At 41.5% G+C, this 24,376-nt stretch overlaps 1 protein-coding gene across 1 annotated transcript in view; it reads left to right on the forward strand.

Annotated features, from left to right (window-relative positions):
- Window positions 1-24,376, forward strand: part of LOC139344624 (roundabout homolog 1-like) — an 82,783-nt gene that overhangs the window by 6,347 nt on the left and 52,060 nt on the right. The window contains exons 3-4 of the mRNA XM_070982937.1: window positions 270-362; window positions 21,452-21,778. Coding sequence (XP_070839038.1) covers window positions 270-362; window positions 21,452-21,778 — 420 coding nt within the window. The remainder of the gene's footprint in view (window positions 1-269; window positions 363-21,451; window positions 21,779-24,376) is intronic.

Below are 24,376 nucleotides of genomic sequence, written 5' to 3' on the forward strand. Positions count from 1 at the left end.
TCTCTTTCCCTTCATGTATTTATACAACAATCACAGACTAACTTCAGCTTGATCAGTCATCAAATTAACCAAAATGGCTAAAACTAAACCTTTAGTCTAATAGTAGCATAGAGAGGTTACCATACAAGCAGACCTGCTGTAAACTGGCTGCCTCTTTAAAAGCTCGACAACATTCATCCATCAGTGAGATTTATTGACTTATTATCCCTGCAGCATGTTGCATGTGGACAAATGAAGCAATTTTGTGCGCTTTCCTCTCAATTGTGCAGATACAGATAATCACAGAGGGAACCGCGAGGTCATCACCCAAACACCCGCACCTGAGCCAGCGTCTGAACAAGACAACAGCCTGGGATACAAAGGTATGGCCCAAGTGCTCAATGCGATTTGTGTTGATGAGAAACAATAATTATACCTCCCTTTAACAAACCGGTGAAGAACTATGCGTTGATGGAGGTTAGATCTTACCACCTGGCTCTCTATAAAACACCTCCCTGTCATTATTCAGCCTCTGTCTTGCACTGTGTTGTCGTTACTGCAGCCTACACAACAGTTAATCAATCAGTATCCATCCAGTTCATGACATTAATCAGAATAACTGCGCTGTTTTATCCAGTTATTTCTAAGACGTCTACTTTTGCCTTAGTTTTATCCTGTTAAAACAGTCTTACAGAAATGTCTGCAATAAGCCTGGACAAATCCAGCCGTCAGTAAAGTGGTGCTCCAGGTTGTGCTGATTCTGTATTTGTCCTTTGAAAGATACAATGTTGAACCCAATTCCCAGGGAGCGGACTATGTTTCCTTTCGCTGACAAAGACTCTAATACCACTTAATGCCAGTTCAGCAGCTGAGGACCTCAAGTGCTGCGTCCAAGCCAACACAGTTCAATCCCTTCTTCCTTTGCTTTGACATTTTATGGTGAGGGCTCTAACATGGGATGTAGCGGGATAGAACAAAGCTAAGCGTTTAGTTCTGTCCCTATGGTCTCTATGCTGGAAAATGACAAAATCCAACTAATACGCTGCAGAGTCTGTCTGACACCTGGAGCAAATTTAACACGAAGAAGAAAGTGAAATGCAAAAATAATCACGTTTTTTGGCCTTTTATCTTAAATGGGCACCATACAGATATTTTCTTTTCCTTTTATGGAATCTAAATTGGAGCTTTCGCTGGCTTCCATCTGATGTGGTTTATGTGCAGCTAATGGTCGAGAGAGAGGGATTCTTTATCTGTTTGCTTCCTCTCTCAAGATAAGAAGCCTATTTATTTCATACCTAAAATCTTTGTGGCCCAGCGGGGGAAAAAAGATGACAGCGAGATTGTCAGAAGTTGAAAGGATGCCCAAGTCTTAACGACTCACAAGACCATCCGTGTGGCTGCCAGTTTGGAAGGAGATTGAGCAGAGCAGAGGCACGGCCATTGCATCAGCCTTTCCCGCTGTGTTGCGGATGGTGAACGCGAAGGCTGCCTCTCATTTCGCTTCAGCGCTTTGTATAACCCTGAGCAACAGTGGTGATGTGCAGTAAGAGGCGCCGACAAACAGGCGAGATATAAATGAGTGGGGGGAAATGAAAAAGCCAAAGAGCTGTCACAGATAATAGAAAATAGGGAGAGTGGAGAATCAGCATGGAAAATAAAAGCTGCAATGGGGAAATAATGTAGGCGCAGCTAATGGCAGTGATGTGTTATGTACGTTCGTAGGACTCACACAGGCCACTGCATTTCACTCCAGATATCAGGTATGGACCAAAAAAATAAAAAACCTGTCTGCATTTTTCATGACCAAAACAATCAACAGTCACTAATCGAGGACTAGCTGAGGCCAAGTTTGTTGCTCTGTGGAGGCTCCAAATTATTTATTCCTTCATAAATATTTTTTGGATTTGGCTTGGTGCTTTTTGGAGATATTTTCTCCTTTGGCTCCGAACCAACTGGAGAGCTACTTTGGAGTAAAATAAATAAATAAAAACAGGTCTCTGTACTTGGCACAGTCTCCTTGAAATCCTTGCCATTTTATGTGCTGTGTTGCCATGAAGACGTGCATGTCTTTGTGTCCATTTTTCACCATCTGTTCCGGGAAATATTGGTGTTGGAGATGCTTTGGATTGTGACCAATTGTGAAATGCACGATAGTCCACATTTAGCCGTGTGCACTGTTGAGGCCATGCATGCACAAAGCGAGATTTCCACTGCTGACCCTCTATCCGATTGTCATTTGTGCTTTAGCCTCACTGTGATGATAGCAAGTTCATTGCTGTCAGTGTTATGAAATGAGACTGAGCAAATGTGCTCGTGGTGAGACTGTAATTTCCCATATTTTATTGGTTGTTTACCAACATGGCTCAGCTTAGAGAGCAGGCTCCATTCAGCAGAGCCACCAGTGGTCCACAATGGGCAATTAAAGGATTTGAGGCGAGAAGTGAGGGAAAGCTGAGTAAGTAAACTTTGCTCAGTCTAAATATGACTTTAAAGACCGGCGGCATCACTGCTTGTTTTCTGTGGCGTGTGAGTGAGAGATGCAGAGAGATTGAATTTTGTTCAAATCATCATCTCCTTTCTTCTGTTACGAATTTTGGTTGGACATGTCAAGGAATTTCCAAGTGGATTCTTTTTATTGTAGAAATTACGTATTTATGCATATTTTTGTAGCCCGCCTGCTCATTCTGCTGTGGCTTTGAAGACCTCAGTGTAGAGTTGGACAATTAGGATACGAACAGAAATCTAACCTTGAATATCAATAATGCACTTCAAAACAGAAAACTAAAACTACCACAGAATTGGCAATTTGCAGCCACAGAGGTTATGCTGCTGAACACATGAGCACAACGAATGAAAAACAAATTCCTAAATCAAACAATGAGCCTCTGCTTTGACAGCCTGCGCACCGAGCTGTGCTGCGGGGCTGCGGCCAGCAGAGGGAGCGCTGACCTCCTCAGAAAACTCAAGTCTTTCAGAGGTTCACTGGGTCAGAGGAATACTGTAACTATGAACTTTAAAGGATTCATCTTTCTCAATTTTAAATTCGTTTTTTATTGAAGCAGAGCATCACGCGAGCTATGTGATTATTGCTCCAGCATGTTTCATATCAAGACACAATTATGTCTCTAATTCACTTAAAATGTAATTTAGTTTCCCAGTGGAATACTGACAGGTCAGAGGGTGAAAACTGGAAAAATTGATTTTTGCCACTGAGAGAATGCTGCTGCTGCCGGGCGTCGATGAAGGGACGTCTTACTGACTCACTAAGAAAACTGTATTCTGGTCCTTTTAGGTTTTAATAAGGGCACAGTGAAAGTGCACGTCCCTCTGTCCTCATTGAAGAATAAAATGAGAAGAAATTATTCATCAAGGTCAAATTATGTCCACTTTCAACTTCAGACACGCTTTAAAATATTAAGTACTTTGTTGGTTTGGGAATTCTGGGGTCGTAAAAGGCTCTTTTTAACATTTTATATTGATGGACACTTTAAACAAAGCGTTTAATTGGTCCAGCGAATTCGGTTCACACTCTGCTGCAGGCTGCTGTCATTTAATAAGCTCGAAACAGCAACTTGATATTCATCTATTGGAAATTAAGACTACAACATCCACATTCCATGGGTTTGATGTTTTTCTGGTATTTATCTGGCTGCTGCAGCCTGGATCTTTTTCATAAGGGGCTTGATGCAAAAAGCCTTGTGGAGCCTCGTGTTGCGAATGGATCCTTATGCGGTTAAATGGTGCCTGACTCGCAGGAATCTCCTCTGCACAACAGAAAAGCCTCTGACTGGATAGGAAAACCAAACCATCACTGCGCGCAGAGACGCACGGCGCCTCATCCAACCAGCGCCAGTCCCACGAAACCGGGGCAAAACTACACGTTTAAACCATTAAAGTGAGCGCAGATACACGCTTCTACCCTTTGGACTCTCGCTCTGTGGAACTAATAGCGTGTCTTGATCACCGATGAATTCTGCGAAGTTATCAGCATTTGAAAGTGAGGTGGTTCGAGCAAATCCAAGTGCTGCGGAGTGGATTACTTCTCGAGTAACCCGCAATGATGTCTCCGACTGATCTGAACTCTGATTCCAAGAGAAATTCTCTCTCTGAGGAGCAGCTCTGAACAGTATTTGACTGTCTCTCTGTATTTGCGGAGTTGAGGAACTCTCCTCCACCCCCGTCATCGGCTCTGCGGTGGAAGTTGTGATTTAGATGAAATAGGCAACAAACAAAGCGCATTCTCACTGGATTTACACCGTTTCCAGCTGCTCTTGAATGATGCCTGCCTGTTTGACGGGAATTTACTGTCTACTGGCATTTCTACGCATTTGTTCAGGTATGAGTTGCTCACCGCCAGTGCGACTTTACTTGTGCTTTAGATTTCGGGATGGGAAGTTTGAAAATATCTATGCGCTGCATGAATATGTATAAAAAGAGAAAAGTCATCTGAGGAATTTGCGAAGTTTGACACCCTTTTCTCTGTGTAGTAGTGTCTGCATGGGGCTCCTGACCCATGCTGCCTGGTTGCTGAAAGTGACCCATTTATATGCAGTCTAATGAAACAACCTTTTAGGAGCAGCTCTTATCACACCGGTGGAAATTAGTTGCCACAATAAGTGTCCAAAAGGAAGAACAAGGAGACAGTCAGTGAGAGCGCGTTGCTTTGTGCACATCAGAAGTAGGACATAGTAGGTTATCATCCTCAGTCCTCAGTGGGTGCATGCATTACATGAGATGCAGGTTAATGAGAGGCTTGACTTGACTTTGCACCAGTCAGACCAGTGAGGATTTCTAATGGATGGGAAGAAACACCATTCACTGACAATGTCAGATACGGTGGATTCACTGCTCAGTAATTATGGAGGAGATATTTAGATAAATGGACTTGTGTGTGTGTGCATGTGTGTGAGAGTGATTCCTATGCTCTCTGATATTGTAGGTTGCTTTATATTTTAATCCACAAATTTACCAACTCCAAAATGCAACCCAGCATGACATGTGTTGGGAGATCAGGCACTGTCAAACATCATGCTGCACACAGGTTCATTCTGGGAAAATTAAGCCAAGCACACCACTGATAAAATGCTGATAGTGCAGGTGGAGGTAAAGAATGTTTTTTGCTGGTGTGCTGGCAGCATACTTACGTTTCACCAGACTTTATTGGCTCACACATATTTTTCTTTCACAGCTGATATCAGCCATTGTGTCCCAGTCAAGCAGCAGACCTTGCAGGTGTATCCACTGAATAAGCATCAAGAGACGTCTCCTCCTCTACCCACTGAGACTGAAAAGGCATAATGATATTGTCCAAAATATTAATATAACATTGATATATCGTATATCTTTATTGATTTTTACACATTTTAAGCTACTGAATGGATTTTTGGCTTGAGTGAAGCTGCAGTCTGAAGTAGAAAATGAACAAAAATCATACAAAACTATCATTTTTGTGATAACATTCACCAGTATCCTTTCAGAATTTCAGGAGTCTCTCAAATTCCCCACTGACGCTAGTCTTGTTCACTCTGTAAGACAAACAGAAGACAGTCAGCTGTCAGTAACATTTACAGTGGCCACAGACGGAAAAAAGAACAATGTGTTTTCAGCACCAGAGCTTTCTGTCTGACAGTGAGTGATGGCTTTATTTAGTGCTGGACTTCTTGTCTTTGACAGTATAGAGACAGACTTCTCTCAGAGCTCCAATAACTCTGCCCACTTCAGAGCACAAGTGAGCTCGACATTATTCTTGGGTGTGACGACATTCTTTAAATTAACATTTAAGTTTATGTAACACTTTCCAAACCGAAGATAATGCAGCAATTGTTCTCCCTCGTGGCTCTGGCCGTAGCAGACGCGGTACAGTGTTTACATGTGGATGTTGTGCAGCCGTTTACCAACTCCTGTCTTAAATTTCAGTGGTGACTCAAAAAAGGAAACATACTAAGGCTTGCCTATCCACATCAAGCACACAAAAATGTGTATGACACCAATTTTCCAGTTCGTTGTCTCTAAATTTCCAAACTGACAAACTTGGTAACCACGCAATCCGGAGAGTTTTCAAGAGTATTTACGAAGATTTGTGTTTAAATTTGACATGTTGTATAACCTTTCAGTCTCTGATCCTGTAGCATGATGTGAATATATTCATTCGCACTGAGACTTGTGCTGGTGCCACTCCTTCATCACAGTTTTTTCAGACTATAAGCAACAAGCTGCCAACATGGACTTGCTCCTAACTATTGCCTCATTCATTTGAGGAGTTCCTCCATGAAATCAAGCCCCTGCTGGACTATTTATTCAATGCTCTTGACCACTTAACAATGGGGGCTTTTTTCTTCTTTTTTCTTTTTTGACAAAAGGAACTATGCACCAGACTTCTTACAAATTATGGGCCCAGCACTGCAGTTTTTAGCCAAAATGCACAATTTTGAAAAGGTGACACGGTGTACAGAAAATGTACATGGCAGTGGCCCTGTTTGAACCTGTGTGTATGTGTGTACGTCCCTATGCTCACCATAGATTACAGGGACATTATAGCTGGGATAGCTGCCAGGCTTACATGCCTGTCTTTGACAATGATCCATGCTTGACAATTTGCGATCAGATTACATGTGTTTTTCCACCCCACCTTTATTTAATATACACCAACTCAACCCCATGTAGGGTATCTTGATTGTCTTAACACACAAACTTACAATGGTCCATCATTAAAACACTGAGCTCATAAAGCCGTGCTGTTAAGTGACTTCGCTGTACTCAGAATTAAGGGATACCTGGATCTCCCCTTTGTTGAGATTTTAATCCCTGCACAATAAATCTGCCAACGGTAATTGGATGATGCATAATAATCCAAATGATGGCCATTTAAAACATATGTTCATGTTGAGGTTTCTTTGTCCCTTTCATCCCACGGATCTAAATTATGCGTCCCCAGGGTGATAATGTGTCTTCCCATGCCATTCTACCTGCTTTGTTTGGTGGCCTGTAAACATTGTCCAAGAAGGTAGTCACAGGAAAATAAAAGAATGACTCATCCTGTTATTCTTTGTTTTGACGGTTGAAAGCGAATAGGATTCACATCTTTAAACTATCTGTGCTACCTGAGCTAATAACTAGTCTTATTACTTTAGCAATAAGTGACAAAGGTCCTCTGAGGCTTACTTCACCTTTATAGACCCTCTCATCTAAGTGTTATCAGTGGAGAAGTAAGTACGAGAGGTTCGTGGAGACCAGCAGCACACAGCCTGATTCCATCACTGGTGTGTGCCGCAGCCCCATAGGGAACAGTCTGACTGAGACACGTGGCTGACCTGGAGTTCGCTGTGCACCAGTCAGAGTTCACATGTACTTGCTCATGCTGCTTTGGCTGCACTGACACTCATTGCTGCAAGAGATTGACTGTTGTGACCCAAAATACTTCATGGCACTTGTTACAGAACACTGGACTTTAAGTAATGATGGCTTGATTGGGGGAAGGTGGCCTGCTGTGTCGTCCCCTAAGCTAACAAGACTCCCTGTAGTCTTTGTGATGGTGACAGTGATGAGCCGAGTCCCTGTACTAATGAGGACTTCTTTGCTATGGATGATAGGGCTGATAGGACATCTTGTACAAGAATTCCTTTGTTTGTTGGATGAAATTGTCAGCTTCCCTCTGTTACTCCTTAGAAATAATGCAGCGAACGAGCTTCACTTGAGACCAGCTTGGTTGGAAAAGCATTTTCATTAATGTTGTTTATTTGTTGGATCACGCTAACATCTGGGACAGAACTAAGAAACGTGCTCAAGGTGTGGCTCCTCTCTGCTTCATTCACGCTGATTCAGAATCTGCTCCGTTTTTAAAGAAAGGTGCTCTGCTTGCTTGCTAATTCAGTATGCGTTCCTTCATTCTTTACTCCTGGCAGTGACTCTGGCACGCCCTGCTCTATCAGCATTGAATGGCTTTAAGGTTTTTAAGCAGTTGTTCTCACCCATCCTTGGGATCCATCAAACCTCAGTTTAAGTTTATGTCTGGACTTCGTCAGCTGATTTTGCGTTTATATTTGCAAAGGATTGAGTGGGATGAACACCTTAAACCTTAAATTATGTGTTCATTGTCATACAGAAAATCCACAGAGTCAGCCCATGTAAGAATGAGGTCATACCAAATGAATACTGTTTGACAGAGGCGTTTTTGTGGGTCATTCTTACCTAACAAATGCTCATGAGAACTTTGTCCATCAGGAACCATTCTGGCAGAAAAAAACAAGACTGTATCTCTCTTGTCTCTCAAATCCCTGCAGATGCTGCTGCAATTGTTTGGTTCTGACTGAATGTGCATAAATGCATATGTAATGGTGTTAGCATAAGCTCATTTTTAATGTGTGTTTTTGGATTGTGTACCGAAAGCTGTGATTCATGATTGCTTCCCTTGTTTACTCACTGGTTTCCTGTGGTGCTGTGAAGCCGAGCATGGTTGCCGACCCTGGGGAAGGGAAGCTACTGAGAGCTTTAACAAGTGCCTGTGGGCCTGGAGTTCACAGGTCATCACACCTTCACACACATCTGTACACACATATACACACAATTCCTTAGTTTGCGGAGGATCGATTATTGTCCATCTGCCCCACAAAGGTAGCAGGTTCCTTGCCTGAAGGATCCTCCCACAGCCTCCTTCATCCTTGTCATAGTTCATTTGTGCGGTCAGCTATTTCCACAAGCTCATTTTAAAGCACATTCATATCTCTATTAGGTACAACAACAACTCAAGCATTAGCTGAAACAACATACAACGCAGAAATTAGATGAGAGAAACAACTTTATTTTACGATGCAAGTGCAAAAGCATGAAGCAGAGCATAAAGCTGAAATATTAAACATGAAGTTTCATGGTCACTGCCACCTCAGTAATGCATTAAATCAGACACAATTTGCTCTAACCAAATTATTCTGTCAATTAAGTGTGTTATTTACTCTGATAAAATGTGGCTGTGTCACACATCACATCATACTACTGTGAAAACAAAATTAACTAACACCATCACAATAAATAAGCCTAATATGAAGCTAATACAGCTGTGCAAAGCTATTTGTGATCTTAAGTTGATTTATTAATGTTTTTAACATCTTGTGCTTGTCACCCCACGAGGCTGCTCTCAATCTCTCTTGTCAAGAGAACCCTAAATAGTGAACCAATAGCCATGCTCATCTGGATAGACTAGCTCAGAAATTCCTGTGGGTTTGTGGTTTTCTCCGGGCTGTTTGTTCTCCTTTGCCCTTAGTTTCCTGTTCTGAGGTCAGTGTCCAGCTACGGCTGTGAGGCACTCTGGATAATTACATCTAGGAATAAATCTGCTCTTTATAGTTTTCAGATTTTATAAGTAATTGTGAAGACATTCTACACCTAGTCTGTGTTTTAGAATTCATCTTGCATATTCTGATAGTCAGGATGGGCTGAGACTGCCAGATCTTTCTCTTTCTTAGCAAACTCTGTGCCTCTGAAACAGTGTTGCACCCTTGTGACCTGTGAGTTGACCTTGTGCTGCGCTAGCAATGATTGAAGTGCTTCAGTGGTCGTTTTCAGGTGACACTGTACGGTATTCCACAAAGATTTGGGTTTGAGACTAACTGGGAAATTTCATATCTTGAAAGGACAGCTTTAAAGGTCATAGTAATAGTATCACCTTAGAGATGTATCGAAGATTACCTCTGCGTGAGTCATCTCCTCCCCGGGCAGGCGACTAATAATCAATAGAATCCATATGCTCGCAGTCACTTGGCTTATAGAATCAATAAGCTGAACGCTGCTGGATGCTGCCTAAAATAATTAATCAATTTTTTAGGCATTCGACTGGTTTGGTTTTTTATGATTTTATGACATTTGTTTGCAATTCTAATTCTAGCGTTCTGGCCAGCCTTGATCAGAACACATCTAAACCAAATCCAATCCTTTGGTGATGATGGGGAGAGCGGGCGGATCAGCAGGCCAGTGCGAGCGTGATGCCCTCAGGACAAACCATGTTATTACAGGGAGAGGACCTGCCTAATGTTACCTTCATTAAGGCAGAGGTTGATGTTGGAATGCTGTCTCTCAAAGCATCTCAAGCATTTTGACATGCATGTCTCATTAGCTGGTGGGAGAGCCGGTGGGAGATATTTGTATTATGTAGGAATCGCATGATGTTGCACGTGCTGGGAATGAAGATTTGAAGGGAGGTATTGGCCAAAACAAATACTGAGTATCTTAAGCTAATTTATCACATTCATCATGATTAACTGGAGAGAAATTTTAGTCATGTAAATAAGATTTAGTTTAGTTTGTTTGATACAGTGATTAATAGCATCTAGCAAGTAATGTAATATATTGTAAAAGCTAAACATAAACCGTGTAACAGGACTACGACATGCCATTATCTATTCCAATGTAAGAACGGCCATCTTTGCAATATCCTAAGCTTTTTTGATTGTATTTCACCTCCTGTATCACATTGCTTTGATTATTCTTCCTTGCTGCTTTTGATGTCTCGCTGACCAGGCCACAAGAAAAAATTAATCTTTTTATTTTTCTCATCAAGAATTTTCAAAATTTCCATCTGCTGGGTTACAGTGTAGCCTAAGGCCTTCTTTTGGAGGTCTGTATAACAAGGGGTTGCAGAATGGCAAGTTAGCCAATGAAAGCTGATCATGTTTGAAAAAAAAAAAGTTAATGAGAGAGTAAGGAGGAAAGAAAGTGTGGATAGCGTTGAGGTGTTTGGAAGAGGGAAGCACTGTGACATCTGCGGTGTTTGGTGGCTATGTTATGAAATACAGTAATTAACTTGTGTTGAAAATCTGTACGAATGAACACAGAGATTAAAAGGAATCTTCAGACAGTCATTAATCTTGCAGACATTTTGTTCCCACAGCCGGTGATTTTCCACTGCAACGAGAACTAAGTGAGCACACTTACACTCTACTTCCAATCAACCAAAGTACCTGCACTATTTCGCTCGCTTCAAACAACTGCTTTATTGTGACGTGAGATCGGTATCAAGTGTGGAATGCAGCCAGATTTTTAAAGCGGCTTTATTCCAAACAGTGTTGGTTTAGTACTGAGTTATAACAAATTGTTGCCTTCAGCTTTTTTTTTTTTTTTTTATTTACGAATCATTGCAATTACATTTAACAGTCTAGTGAACCTCTCTTCAGCCAGCAGATCATCACAACCTTTGCCAAGATTTTCAGATTGTAAGCTAAGTTTTGGACTCTTAAGGCAATTTATTAGAACACACAAGGTAACGGTCTACCTCAGAAACACCACATTTCTGTCACAATTATCATGAAGGCATAGAGTTTTGGACTCATAGCCTCAAACTCAGTCTACACAACATAGCAAACCCTGCTGAAAAGCTGGGCTTTAACCGTAGGCCTTACATCAACAACCAACCCCAGAGCCCCGTGCCAACATGTGTGATCAACAGCAGCACCACGAATGGAGCCAAATAAAAAGCTGTTCATACAGATAAATTCTCAAATTACTACCAGATGAGCAGTTTTAATCACCTTCTAAAAAGCTCATGGAAGGGTGAGCTTTTAACTATTCATAGAAAAAGGATTAAAGTCTGTTCGTAAACACTCCAGTCCTTCATAGCAAAAATGAAGTGAAAAGCAATTTGACAGGAGCACAGTTAAAATGATATTTGCCCGGTGGATGTGATTGACACAAGCAGGTTTTCTGTGGAAATAAAAAAAAAAAAAAAAGAGGGAAGGATATTATTGAGTCCTAGAAGCCGATTCTCTTCCTTGCTGAACTCTGACTTCTTGGCTGCTCCCAGTGCAGTTCTTTATTGCCACTTGTAGTACTGCTGCTCCCTGAAGGTACTGTTGATAGACTAGTGTCTGAAAAAATACACTGTGTAAGGCTTTCCCATTATATACTGCATTGTCGATGAAGCTCTTGTCTTTGTGTAATAACACATTTTGTGATTCATGTCCCATAATCAAGTTAAGACATTAATCTTCCGAGCGGGTATTGTCAAGAGGTACACTCCTATTAGTTTTGTGGCCAGTGCATGCTGCAACTCAACAAGCAGACTGCATTTGGATTTCTTGAAAAACAGATTCATAGTTATGCTCTCTAAGCAGCGATAAAGGTCTATGTTGTGTACAGTTTTGAAATCAAGTGCTAATTAAGAACTAATGTTTAAAATGGGGACTGTGTTTTCGCTAAGGTAACAATATGGCAGCAGCTGTGCTTTCATAACATTTGCATTTGGTTCCTTGGCTCGTGTTCCGCCAATGTGTCAGACACCCCTTGATGTTTTTGAGGCTGTCAGACTGCTGCCTCAAGATTTTAAACCATTTTGAGAAACTCTGAAGCACACATGAGTGTTCTTTGATTTTCCAGCAATGTCGGGTTACTGTCTTCATTGGTGAGAAAGGACAAGCAACTTGTCGTGCTTTCATGAATCTATTGTAGGTTCAAACATTTTATTACCTCCTTTTTAATCAGAGAGTCTGATTAACACAGACAACAAAAGCAGAAGTCAGTAAAACTACTTCTGTTGTGCGCAGAGAGGCATTTGTGCATTTATACAGATTCTTCATCTTGCATAAAGTCTTGCATATGTTACACACAAGTAAATCAGGTGGCATGCAGCTCAGATAGCTCATCTCATGAGAGGATGTCGTGTGCTCTGCAGTCTACATTGTGTATATAAGGAGAGATGCATCTGAAAGGAATAGTGTGACGTTTTGGGGAAATTTGCTTAGCTGCTCATTAAACTTTGGGCCTAGGACTTATGCTAAGCTAAGCTAATTGTCTCCTGGATCTATAGCTTCAAACACAGTGGTATCAGTCTTCCCTTTTAACTCTTGGAAAGACTGAGTATATTTTCCAAAGTATCTCTTACTTTCAACTCCGATGTAAATGTAACCCAACTTGAAGAGTGTTAATTCCATAGAGTGGGTATTTACCCTCTCTCACACTGTGGGGCTTATTGCAGAGCTAAGTGAGACCAATCTTCCTCTTCTACTATGCAGGTTATTAAGAAAACTTGAGTGAATCTACACAGCACAAACCTATAATCTCCTGTGGCTGAATATAGTATCCTCTTATTAATGTCCTCTTGGACTATTAAGCTGTGCTGTGATTGCTTTTAGTGTCGTTGCTATCCAAAAACATTCATCGCCGTGGCCACTCGTTCTGCCTCTTCATTACGGAGACAGTTACTGAGGCTCAGAAGAGCAGTTTAGAGGCAAATATGAGCTTTTTGAATTTATTACGTGTGTCTGTTGATATTGAGATGTGGTCTCTAGTTTCGGTGCTCAGGGCAAAGTCTCTTTCCCTTCACAGTATGACAGCCCGTTCACATCTGGGCTGCCGCTACCAGGGGCGCAATTAGGGCCGAAAATAAATGTAGGTCATGCAGACATGCACTTGTGACATGCAATGACACAGCATGAAGCTAATGTAATATTAATGTCGTAATTCAGTGTAGTGTTAGTGTAGCAAAAAATGTTTTACAGTTTCGAAGCCTCAAAGGAGATGAAGAAAACCGAATACTGGAGACTACATCGCAGCTTATAACTGATCTGGAGATAAGGCAGCTGTATCAAGACAGTATATGTAAGATAAACCTAAAGTGGATTTCTTTCTTTAATAATTGTTGCTACTTCAGTGTCTGTCTCTATTCATGGGAAGTTTGACTTTCAAGCTCTGCCTGCCTGCCTGAGTGATAATCAATGGCCTATAGAGGCACTTTACTTTCCACTGAACATTTAATGGAGTGGGGATAAGTCTTTTAGATGGGCTGCTGGCCTTTCCAGGCAGTTGTGCTCTTAAGGTGTTTCTCATCACAAGCAGTGGAGGTAAGCTGCTTGCAATCAGACGCAGCTTAACTGTTCATATGTCAAAGCAGTACACAGTCAGTCAGTATAGAAAAACAAAATGTGCAGAGTATGCTGCTAGTGTTTGGTATAATTGAGGATCACCAGTAAGCAGTATTAGCATAGCTGGGGATATGCCATGTGCACTTGACCGGCAAATCAGTTTAATGTGACGTGTGATCATATCAAAACAATTCAATGAACTGGGGCAACAAAATGTTATTGGATTCGTCCAAGTTGCAGGAATATTAGATGCGGTATATATTAGAAGCAGTATTTGTGGCCCTGTATGTTTGTTTTTGGTCTGAAAAACAAACCAAGGCCACAGTTTGTTTGCTATTGACAGCCTGATGGATTTGTTCTCCGGTTGAAGTGTCCTGTTGACCTAGTTGGCTCAGATGTTTATCATGTACCAGCAATGTTCTGGTGTGAGTCTGCCCTAGGGACTTCTTTGCTTGTTACTCTCCCATTGAGCATTTAACAGCTGGCAACCCAAAGCAGTCACCCCCCCCCCCCCCCCCCAAAAAAAAGCTGTATTATTGCACTGTTAAAAAAGGAAAAAAGGCAAAGAATTCTCAAAGAAGGAGCTTCATAATGTTATTTCATGTAAATGATTTATCAATTATTTGATCGCTAGATGAATAATTGTTAACTTTTTTGATAATGTATTAACGTTAAAAGTCTTTCTTTTAGGAAAAATACTAAACATTGAGTGTTTGTGGCTTTTCAAAGTTATTTTAAGACATTAACTTGGGCTTTGGGAAATAGTATTTTCTGACAATTTAAAGACTAAATTAATTAATTAATTGTAAAAATAACTGACAGATAAAGTGCTCTACAAATCTTTCTCTGCATCTTGTAATATGTATTTTGAAGCTGGTCGTGCGTTAGCATTTTCCTCATGCATTTCCACTCAGCTGGCATCTTGCCACGAACATCTGGGTGCTGCTGTTGGGACGTGTTATCATGCCCATGACCTTGACTCTCCTCTCTGGAGATTGCTTCATTGTGCATTGTGTTGTCAGAAGGAAGATTTAGAATAGTCTAATCAAAGTTTTTCACAGCTTCCATGTGATTAAAATGACCTGTTCAAATGCAATTTAAGAAGATCAAATATGTCAGCACGATGTAAGAGAGAGTACAGACACCTTGTTCTGGCCACACACAGGCACAGAAACACACTCGCATTCCTTTCTCCACATACTTGGTTGAATGACAGTGTTCAACTGTTCCACTTAATTGTAGTTTATACAGCCTGAGAAAGAATGTCTGGCATTTATTGGTTGCCTGTGTTTTACTTTGCAAATGAATGAGTGTGTATATATGTTTGGAATACTTGTCTCCAAGAGATGAGCAACACGAATGGTTTATTTTCCAATGAGTCAGCCCGATGTTTTGGGAAATGTGCTTATTCGCTTTCATGCCGAGAATTAGATGAGGGGATTGATGTCACTCTCATATCTGTGTGATAAATATGAAGCCTGTAGGGTGTTATATGCAGTTTAGTTTAGCACAAAGACTGGAAATCATAACCCAAGCTTCGCTCTGTCCAAAGGAAGAAAAACCCTCCTACCAGCAATTGTAAAGCTTGCTAATTAATACTAATCAATGATGTGTTTTTATGAGGGGTTATGTGCTGGACTGTCTTTGTTCCCAGCTAAGCTAAGCTGACCGAAAGAGTATTTCCCAAATTGGTGAATTATTCCTCTAATGTAGAATATTTATGAGGCTTTTCACTCATATTATGATGTGTTTCAGTGCCATCGGACGCCTTGGTGCAGTTTTACTTTTTGATCTGTGGTTTGGCGTTATTCATCAGAAAATTGAACTGATCATGTATGGATAACTCACTTAGAGAAGCTTAAATGGTTATGCAGTTAGATTTGGTGGAAAAGGCTGTGCTGGTTGAGGGAGCTCTCAGTGATTCTGAGCAGCAAGGTGGATTCTGCTCAGAGAGCTAATCCCTCTTAATAAACACATGCAACAACCTTAAATCTTAGGTAAACAACAATAGGAAATACCCCGTAAAGAGAAGGTTGGGGTGGTGGAGGGAGGCAGCAAATGGTGTTGGTGGTTGGTGTTGAGTGCAATCATCAGAATAACCCTGGTCTGTGGAAGGTTATAATGCCCACCCTGTACACCTGCATGAATGTGATTGGATGTTATTTGCCACACAGTTATGCATGAGCCAATCATTTTAAAACATACTGGAAACAACTGAAGCCAATTAGCCAATACCAATGCAACTTCTGTGCTCTGCCTGAACCAACGCTGTGCTTCAAGTTAACAAATACAAGGTTTATGTGCTCATCGTTTCTACTTAATTATGCTTCAATATGGAGAAAACCAGTTGAAGGTCAGCACGCGGATGGTTTTTAAAATCAGCATTTGAGCATCATTTAGTCTTTCTCGCATTTGTGTGCACGCAATGCTTTTATTATAGAGTCTGTCCAGTTTTATTAAAGAGGTCCCTGGTTTCTCTTATACGCCCTTTGATGCAGCGCTGAATCCAAATTAGTCAGAGCTTGGCCTTAGAGGAGAGGATTTGCTGGATGTTTTGCTGACATTTCTGAATAATCAAATGTGCTTTAAATACCAAGGGTAGTGCAGTGATGCATAGCAAACACTTACATAAAATCACCCACTTGTCACACTAATACTTTGCTGCTGCGAGTGAAGTGTCGCAGAGTCAGAAGGCTGTCTGGTCTGGGTCTGTGAAGTGTGTTTTATGATGGAAATGCTGAAAGCACTCATTTCCTATTCAGACAGAGTTCATTCTGCAATATAAAGTCATGCTTAATCCATTGTTATTGTGTAATTGAGGCTTGCACTGTATGTCAGGTCAAAGGTGGAGACATTTTTCATTTCTGACCACTAACTAAACATGAAACAGCTTCAGTAGTGCACTTAGTTCGGTTGAGGCTTTAACTGCAGTACTCTTGGGTGCTGTTGTACTTGTTGTGTGTAACTTGTCATGTCGGTCTCTTAAATGCTCTCAAAGGCCTCTAAATCTTTATATTGTCTCATTTGGTTTTGTTCTCTTGATATGTGCCTTGTTGATCTGGCCTTGGATTGTTCCCTGCTCAAACATGTGGTGTCATTTGACTTAAAAGAGCACTGCTGTGAACCCAGAAGCCTCTGGAAATCTCTGTCTCACCATTAAAAGTGTGGACTTTGATCCACGATCTAGCCCATGGATCACAAAAAAAGAAAACTAAATGACTTTTACAGACTGAAACAAAGGGATTTCCTTAACAAGACATAGCTGTTCCATTTGCTACACATTCTTAAGCCTCTCACAAAATCTGCCTGCCATTGTTAGCTGTGCCTGACTGCTGCTCTTCCAGAGTGCCGTTGCTACTCGAGCACAGGTAATCCCACAGTACCGCAGGTGGAGATTTACCATTTCCACCGCTGTGGCTCTGGTAGGCTTGGTGTCAGAGTCACTTAGCCAGCTGATTGTGTCACACAGCTGTCACCAGCACCAAAAAGTTGCAGTCTGTAACATTTTAAATTAATAAATGTCACCCGCTGCTTTTTTAATACTTTCTTCTTTGAGAAAACCACAAAGAGAGACTTCTTTAAGAAGTGAATTTGGAGGTTATGGAGTGTGAATTTGAGTTGAAAACTGTAACCAAAGTCTCCAAGTGACACAGTGTGTGTGTCTGTCAGCCCGTCTGAAGTGTTATACCATCGGAAAGGGTCATTTTTCATACTGAGCTGACAGCGGGTGCGACCTCAGTGCAGCAAGCTCATTTGAATGTGATATTTGATATTTTCCCTGTATATTTTTTTGGTTCAGTTCCAAACAGTCATAGTAGCCTCCTTTCATGCACTCTAAATACATACAGCATTGTACTATAAATGACATGGGGGTAGGTCGATCTAGACCACCAACGTTGCGATAAATTACACTCATATTTGTCACATTGTGTTATTATAATCTCCATGCTCATGATTTATTGTTTTAAAGCCCCTACCATCCCCCTTTAACAACTTCCTCCTTCTTTCCCCTTATAACTTATCCCCTCATGCTTTCTTTTCCAAGGTGCATATTCACCAAACCTACTTGAATAAAATACAAAATATGTTGTTATTCAAACATACTATGGCTTTCTCTGTTTTTTTTTTTTTCTTCACATTTTAGCTGATTCTCCAGAGAGACGCGTAGTTGCGGAGAAAACAGGCTCTCTACCCACCTCCTTTCTCGCTGACTGAGACAGAACTACACAGACATGCTCCTCTCTCTTTTGTGTTTGTTGCTCTTCATCCCCCTTACGCCCCGGTCTTCACAAGACAACAGAACTGCCTCAGGGATGACTGACAGAAAAAACATATTTGTAGGGGCACAGGTGCTACAAATGACCTTTGCTTTGTGTGTATGTACTCCATTGTGCATCTGTGTGCATGTTTTTGCATACTGATTGTACGCTGGCTACTGGCCCTTTGGAGATAAATCCTGGTCTTCTAGGGGCCCACTTATGGTGGGCTGATATTGCCTTTCTGTAATGCCAGGGGGCTTAGGGAGCTGCATGGACCCTTAGGCATCAGCCCAACACAATTAAGAGAGGTGGGCAGCATGTGTGCAGAGTGGCCACCTTGTTTATATTGTTCTGTTATTGGTTTAAATGTCTGCACAGTGTAAAATTGTAATGAAATGAATTATTCATGATTTTTGCCAGAGCGACATGGGGTTTTTTTTTCTCTCTTTTCTTTTTTCAGTTGGGATATGGCAATGTGTTTTGTTTTAGTGTTGTTTAAGATTATTTCTACATTAATCAGAACTCTTTCAGCACCAAACACGACAGGTTAATTCCTTCATCCAGGCAACATTCTCCTCTGTTGTAAATCTGGGAGGAGGCACAGTAATTAGTCCTACTGCAGGTCAGAACCTGACTTTGTGCTGTTACCTGCCCAATTTTGGTTGTGTGGTCGGTCGGTCCATCGCTTTGGTGCAGATGTCCACGGTGCTCAGAGGCTAAATCTGAATAACTTTGGTGATCCCCGGACTTTTCTTCTAGTACATCATTAAGTGCACTAACGAATGGCTTTCCCATCAGCCTCAGCTGTGCTTTGTGTTTTGTGCTAAGATGGTAACAATGGTAAACCTTTCTAATTAATCATCAGTATGTTAACTGTGTTACTGTTACCATATTAGCATGCTGGTTTTACCATTTTGCTCAAAACATGCCTGTAGCCTCACAAAGCTGCCAGTGTGGCTGTAAGCCTGTTTTAATTAGATTCCATTCACCTCAGAAGTCTCAAGGATATCTCAAAACCTTGACAAATAAATCCCAACCCATCTGCATGGGTAGGTACTCTAGGGGTAAAGGAGAAATGTGTTTTCTTGTAATTTGGGTGAACTTCCCAGAAAGGCCTGTTGATGGGGTACACATTTCCCACTTTGTTGCCTGATTCAGATTTGGTCTCCACCAATCGAGTGTCATTGTTACAGACCTTCAAGCTACATTTGCAAGAAAGGTCCTGCTGGTGCTGTTGTTGGAAAAAATGGCAGGGTGTATTAATATGGAGGTTTTTGGGTGGGTAATTACCTGCCTTTTGTACAATTCAACCTTTTGTCAGTTTGAATGGCAGTCATCGGCATTTAGCTTTTTAGCTAGGTCGGCTACTTGACAGCATTAAAGGAAAAAGAGACAAAGGGAGCAAATGGAATGAAAAGAAAAGGAAAAACAGAAGGTAATAGACAGACAGTGGGAGGGTTTATCTCAGCAGTCCACATCAATTTTGACTGCTGCCATCCAGGTAATGTGGAGCTTTTTAATATAAAACATGCAAACGTCAGCATATCTTTCAATTTTCAATAATAAGCTTGCACACTCATCAAACACCTATTCTTCCTGACTTTTTGTATGAGAGAGGGGTTGCATTCTACCTCTTAAATAACGCCACAATGTCCTTTAAAAGCTTTTGGAAAAGACAGTCAAATGTAGAGTAGATTTATGCAAACATGCCAAATATCTACCACACTACCCAGCGGATCAAATTCTCACCCATTTCACAATGTGTGAGGTGTTATCTATCTGGGCAAACACTTGTCTGTGTGGGATTTATTGGTTGCAGCGGGAGTGTAGGAGCTCATCACTCTCTAGCACGGTGGTGATTATCTGCTTTACAGGGCCATTGGCACATTAAGCGTGACCTGCTGAAGGCTGTGTTTTCAGCAGCATGAAAGAACAGAAAAGTGTTCCCACAGCAATAAAACAGGTAAATAGCGGTTGCTTGACTGACATTAATGCCACATTTCCTTCCTCCTGTCTCTCTTCCCTCTCTTTCTGTCTTGTGTTGAGGACAATTTAGGACAATTGCTTGTGCATTTTGGTTTAGGATTAAAGTGATTTTAAATCTGATTTGTATTCTACAAAAGAATGACTCCTGTGGCTGTTTTGTGGACTCCACACCTGATTCTCCAGCATTCGCACACTACTGAGGAAAAGGGAAAAAGAAGAGCGAATGAGTGAGAGTCTGTGCGTGCGGGTTGGAGGTGGGCTGGATTGACTGTGATGGAGGAATGGAAAGAGATGGAGGGAATGTTAGATGTGCAGAGGCACAGGAGTTGTGTACCTGGATCTCATTAAGGAGCTTTGCTTTGTCCTCTGCCTCACCAGAACTCTTTGTTAGACGGTTTCTTTGAGAAGACCAGCATGATTGACATCTCAACGGTGTATGAGGGATTAGAGGTGATTTTGTGGTTGTTAGTGGGAGTATGTTTGGAGGTATTGATTTGTATTACTTTGGCTGCTTTAACGATTTCAGAGGCTGTGGTAAAATTGGCTTCAAATGGTGAAGACAGACTAAAATAAATGTATGTATTCCAGCAGGGTGGAGGAGAGAGAGCTCATGTTGAGAAAGGCTATCTTTTCTCTTTTGCTGTCAGAAGAGATATTTAGGGAAAATGAAACATGCTACATGTGGATGTTAGATTAAATTTTCCTCCGTATCTATTTCCTTGGCCACTCATGAAGTGCACTGTGAAAACAGCCATACTACATTTAGGATCTTTTCTTTATCCTCAGCCGGAGTAGCAGAAGTTTCAGACACATTTGAAACAGTTGCGTTCAATATTTAAATCATTGAAATGAACACAGACAGCGTCTATGGTGTTGTGTCGGTGGAGCTGCAGATAACACTATAATCCCATTTTAATTCAGCCTCGAAGCTTTTCTCAAAAATCGTATAGAAATATTTCTTTGCAAATACATGTTTTAAGGCTAGGCGTGTTCTGAAAGATATTGCTTCCTGAGGAGTTCACATGTCAGCATTGTTTTTTTCATTTGCAACGCCTCATGGGGTTCCAACTGCCGAAACAAAGGCAAAACACTTTATGAGCGACATGCGATTGTGTGGTAATTACATTGTCAAACTGGATTATTGTTAATACAAGGCACTCACACAGCAATAATAATGCGCTGTGTCTAATTCCTTTAGAGCTGCGGCTGTTTTGATTAGTGCTACTCTTTTTTGGATTGTTTGATGAATTTTACTCTGTGGTTTGTGTTTTTCTATCCCATTGACATGTACAGCGAGCCTCATGTACATTACATTGCAGTTAAGTATATACCTGGAACTAATCCTCTTTATTTTGTCTCCTTTGCAACCTTCTTTCTCTCTAGGGTCTCGTCTTCGCCAGGAAGACTTCCCTCCCCGCATTGTGGAGCACCCCTCTGACCTCATTGTGTCCAAAGGGGAACCAGCCACTCTCAACTGTAAGGCAGAGGGCCGTCCAACCCCCACAGTGGAATGGTACAAAGATGGGGAGCGTGTTGAGACGGACCGTGACAACCCCCGCTCCCACCGCATGCTGCTGCCCAGCGGGTCCCTCTTCTTCCTGCGCATCGTCCACGGGCGACGGAGCAAGCCCGATGATGGCAGCTACGTGTGCGTAGCCCGAAACTATCTGGGCCAGGCGATCAGTCACAATGCATCCCTGGAAGTAGCCAGTAAGTTCTGTTGGTTGTTTACATGTTACAGCCCTTGGAGCTTTGATAAATGATGCTATGCACATGCATACATATTACCCTATCATGGCGTAATCACCAGAAAATACACCATATGAACATGGATTCATTAAACCTAGACCCAGAATAACCAAGAAGCTATCTCTAATACCCAGGCATAATATGCAGATATCCAGATAATAATTGTCTGAGCTCTTTTAAACATTTTAATTGATTTTCCAGTCTCTCAATGTGCATGATGATAGCAGCGGTTTCAAAATCTATCTTCAACGAAAGTCAGCAGCATTTTTGAAAATGTTATTCTGGTAAACAATTCCTCAGTATAACCTTTAGATGATCTAAAGTCTTGAAGCAAGAATAGCTAAAATAAAATTGGTTGCAGAAATACTTTCATTCTCACTAAAGTTTCTTCACACTTTAAACTCGACAAATTGCGCTAATCTAATCATACATAATATGAACACTTTAAAGGAAGTTTTACTTTGTTGCTTTCATTCCCATATGGGTCAATTTTATGGTTGAGGGGCAGGTGGAAATTCACAATGCGATCCACCTGTCAGACGTGTAACAGCTGTGTGTCAGCTTTAGCCCCCCCAGGTATATACAAGTGCTGAGTGTGTTCCTAACAGGTGACACTGTCAACAAGCTGAATCGCACAGTTGCAAGTGTCAAGGGTGCGGCGTTGTTGGTTAAACAGCCTTTCACTGCAGTATGGCTCAGGCAGAAATATGTCTGGTTCTATGTAGCAACCATGTGCAGACATTCGTAAGCTAGAGTGAAGCTGGTGGAGAACAGGACAGAGGGCAGAGGGCAAAAGGTCAGGGTTTACGACCATCAGAATAGGCTAAATGCAGCTGGTCTGTGAATCCCTGTGGATCACAGGTCCAAAACATTGGAATCTGATGAACAACACTTCCTTCTTTCAGTGCATTCTTCATGCACTGAAAGAAGGAAGTATTGGTGACAAGGGTTAACAACCGCATCCACGCCCTCTCATATTGCATAGCTCCCCATCCTTTACTGTCGATCCTCAGCTCTACTCAGCTGTGTCAGCTTCCACAGCTCTACCCCGGCTGAGTCTCCTGGGTAGATATTCTGCAAAGGTTTTATAATAATAAGAGCACCCCTCTAGTATCAATTTCACCTTTTGAATTATAATGAAAGAGATGGTCAAACAGTATCATGGTAATGCTAGATCAGCACTCCAGTTCTGAGAAGCTCAGCCCTCGAGGGGGAGAGTTTATTACTCGGAGTTCACTAAATTTACTGTCAGGTTTTAAGGTTGAGGGGAACACAGAGAGGACTTGTTGAAGCTGCCCGGATGAGTTATGTCTCCCTGCTTCATCCTTCAGAGGTCACACAGATTCATGGGTCACACTGGGGCTGGATAGTAAAACAGAACCCCCTTTGGCAAATGCTGCTGAGTTAGGGGGTTTATAAGTGGACTGAGAAGCTTGGGAGTGTTAAAAGGTGGACTGGCCTCACTTTGTTAACAGCCCAGTGTGCCAGATCATATGTCCAGTCTTGTTAAATGTGAGCGGGTTTTAATTGATTAGAGGTTGCTTTGTCTTAAAGGAACTCTGACAGGATTTCAAGCTGACGTATTCCATTTTTTTGTGTCCTTCATAAGCTTCTGTTTTTGAATAATTTGCTTTGACAAACAGTCCGTCGCTGTCACCATCATGTTTCACTTACCATGTTTGTCACTCAAAAATAACTGAGGCAATAATACTGTGTGATGACATGCTAATAATAGAGCAGAATCATGGATGGAACCAGCATGCCAGTATAAAGAGTTGGAAATGAGTCTGAACAGTCACACAATTATGGTAACACCATTTGCCACTACACTGTAGGTGTGCAGTATTATTATTCTAACTGCATCATAAAATTGGAAGTGCATAACTGCTGCAGAGGACAGGGGAGGTTTCATCCCCCAATATATGAACAATGGAAATTTGTCCCCCCCTAGCATTTATAATCGTTTTTGACCTATTAGAGAAACAGGGTTTTTCCAGAATTTCTTCGATCAATACAGCACAAATATAATAAATGTGTGCTGTGATGCTAAAGTAAAACGTGGGATATTTTATAATAATATCATGTCAGTTTATAAAGTATGATGAGCCCATGCACTCGGCTGCTCCGGAAGGGAAGGCACTGCAGCAGATTGAAGAGAATCCCACAGAGCGTTAGTCATTTACTCTTTATGTTATTTATTATACTGCGCCTCAGCCCAGTTCCAAATGAATTTACAGTCCTCTGACTTCCCATAACACTTTGGTTTGAAATAAGGCAGAGATGATGAAAAGTGTGGAGACGGCTGACAAAAGACAAGCTGACAGATGTAAAATGATGGGAGCAGGAAGGGAGTGACAGATTCAGGCGGGAACAGAAGAAGAAGAAGAAGAAGTGTCTGTCCTTCAAGGCACAGAACTGAAACTTGTTTGCAGAAAATTGAGGTGACGTGGTAGAGACACTGACAGATGTAGTATGTGCTGGTGCCTGAAGCGTGACCACAGGGATGAAAAACTGTGTAAGCACACACAACGTACACGCACACACACATAGATGAGTAGA

Source organism: Chaetodon trifascialis, chromosome 16 (genome assembly GCF_039877785.1).
Source record: "Chaetodon trifascialis isolate fChaTrf1 chromosome 16, fChaTrf1.hap1, whole genome shotgun sequence".
Lineage (NCBI taxonomy): Eukaryota > Metazoa > Chordata > Actinopteri > Chaetodontiformes > Chaetodontidae > Chaetodon > Chaetodon trifascialis.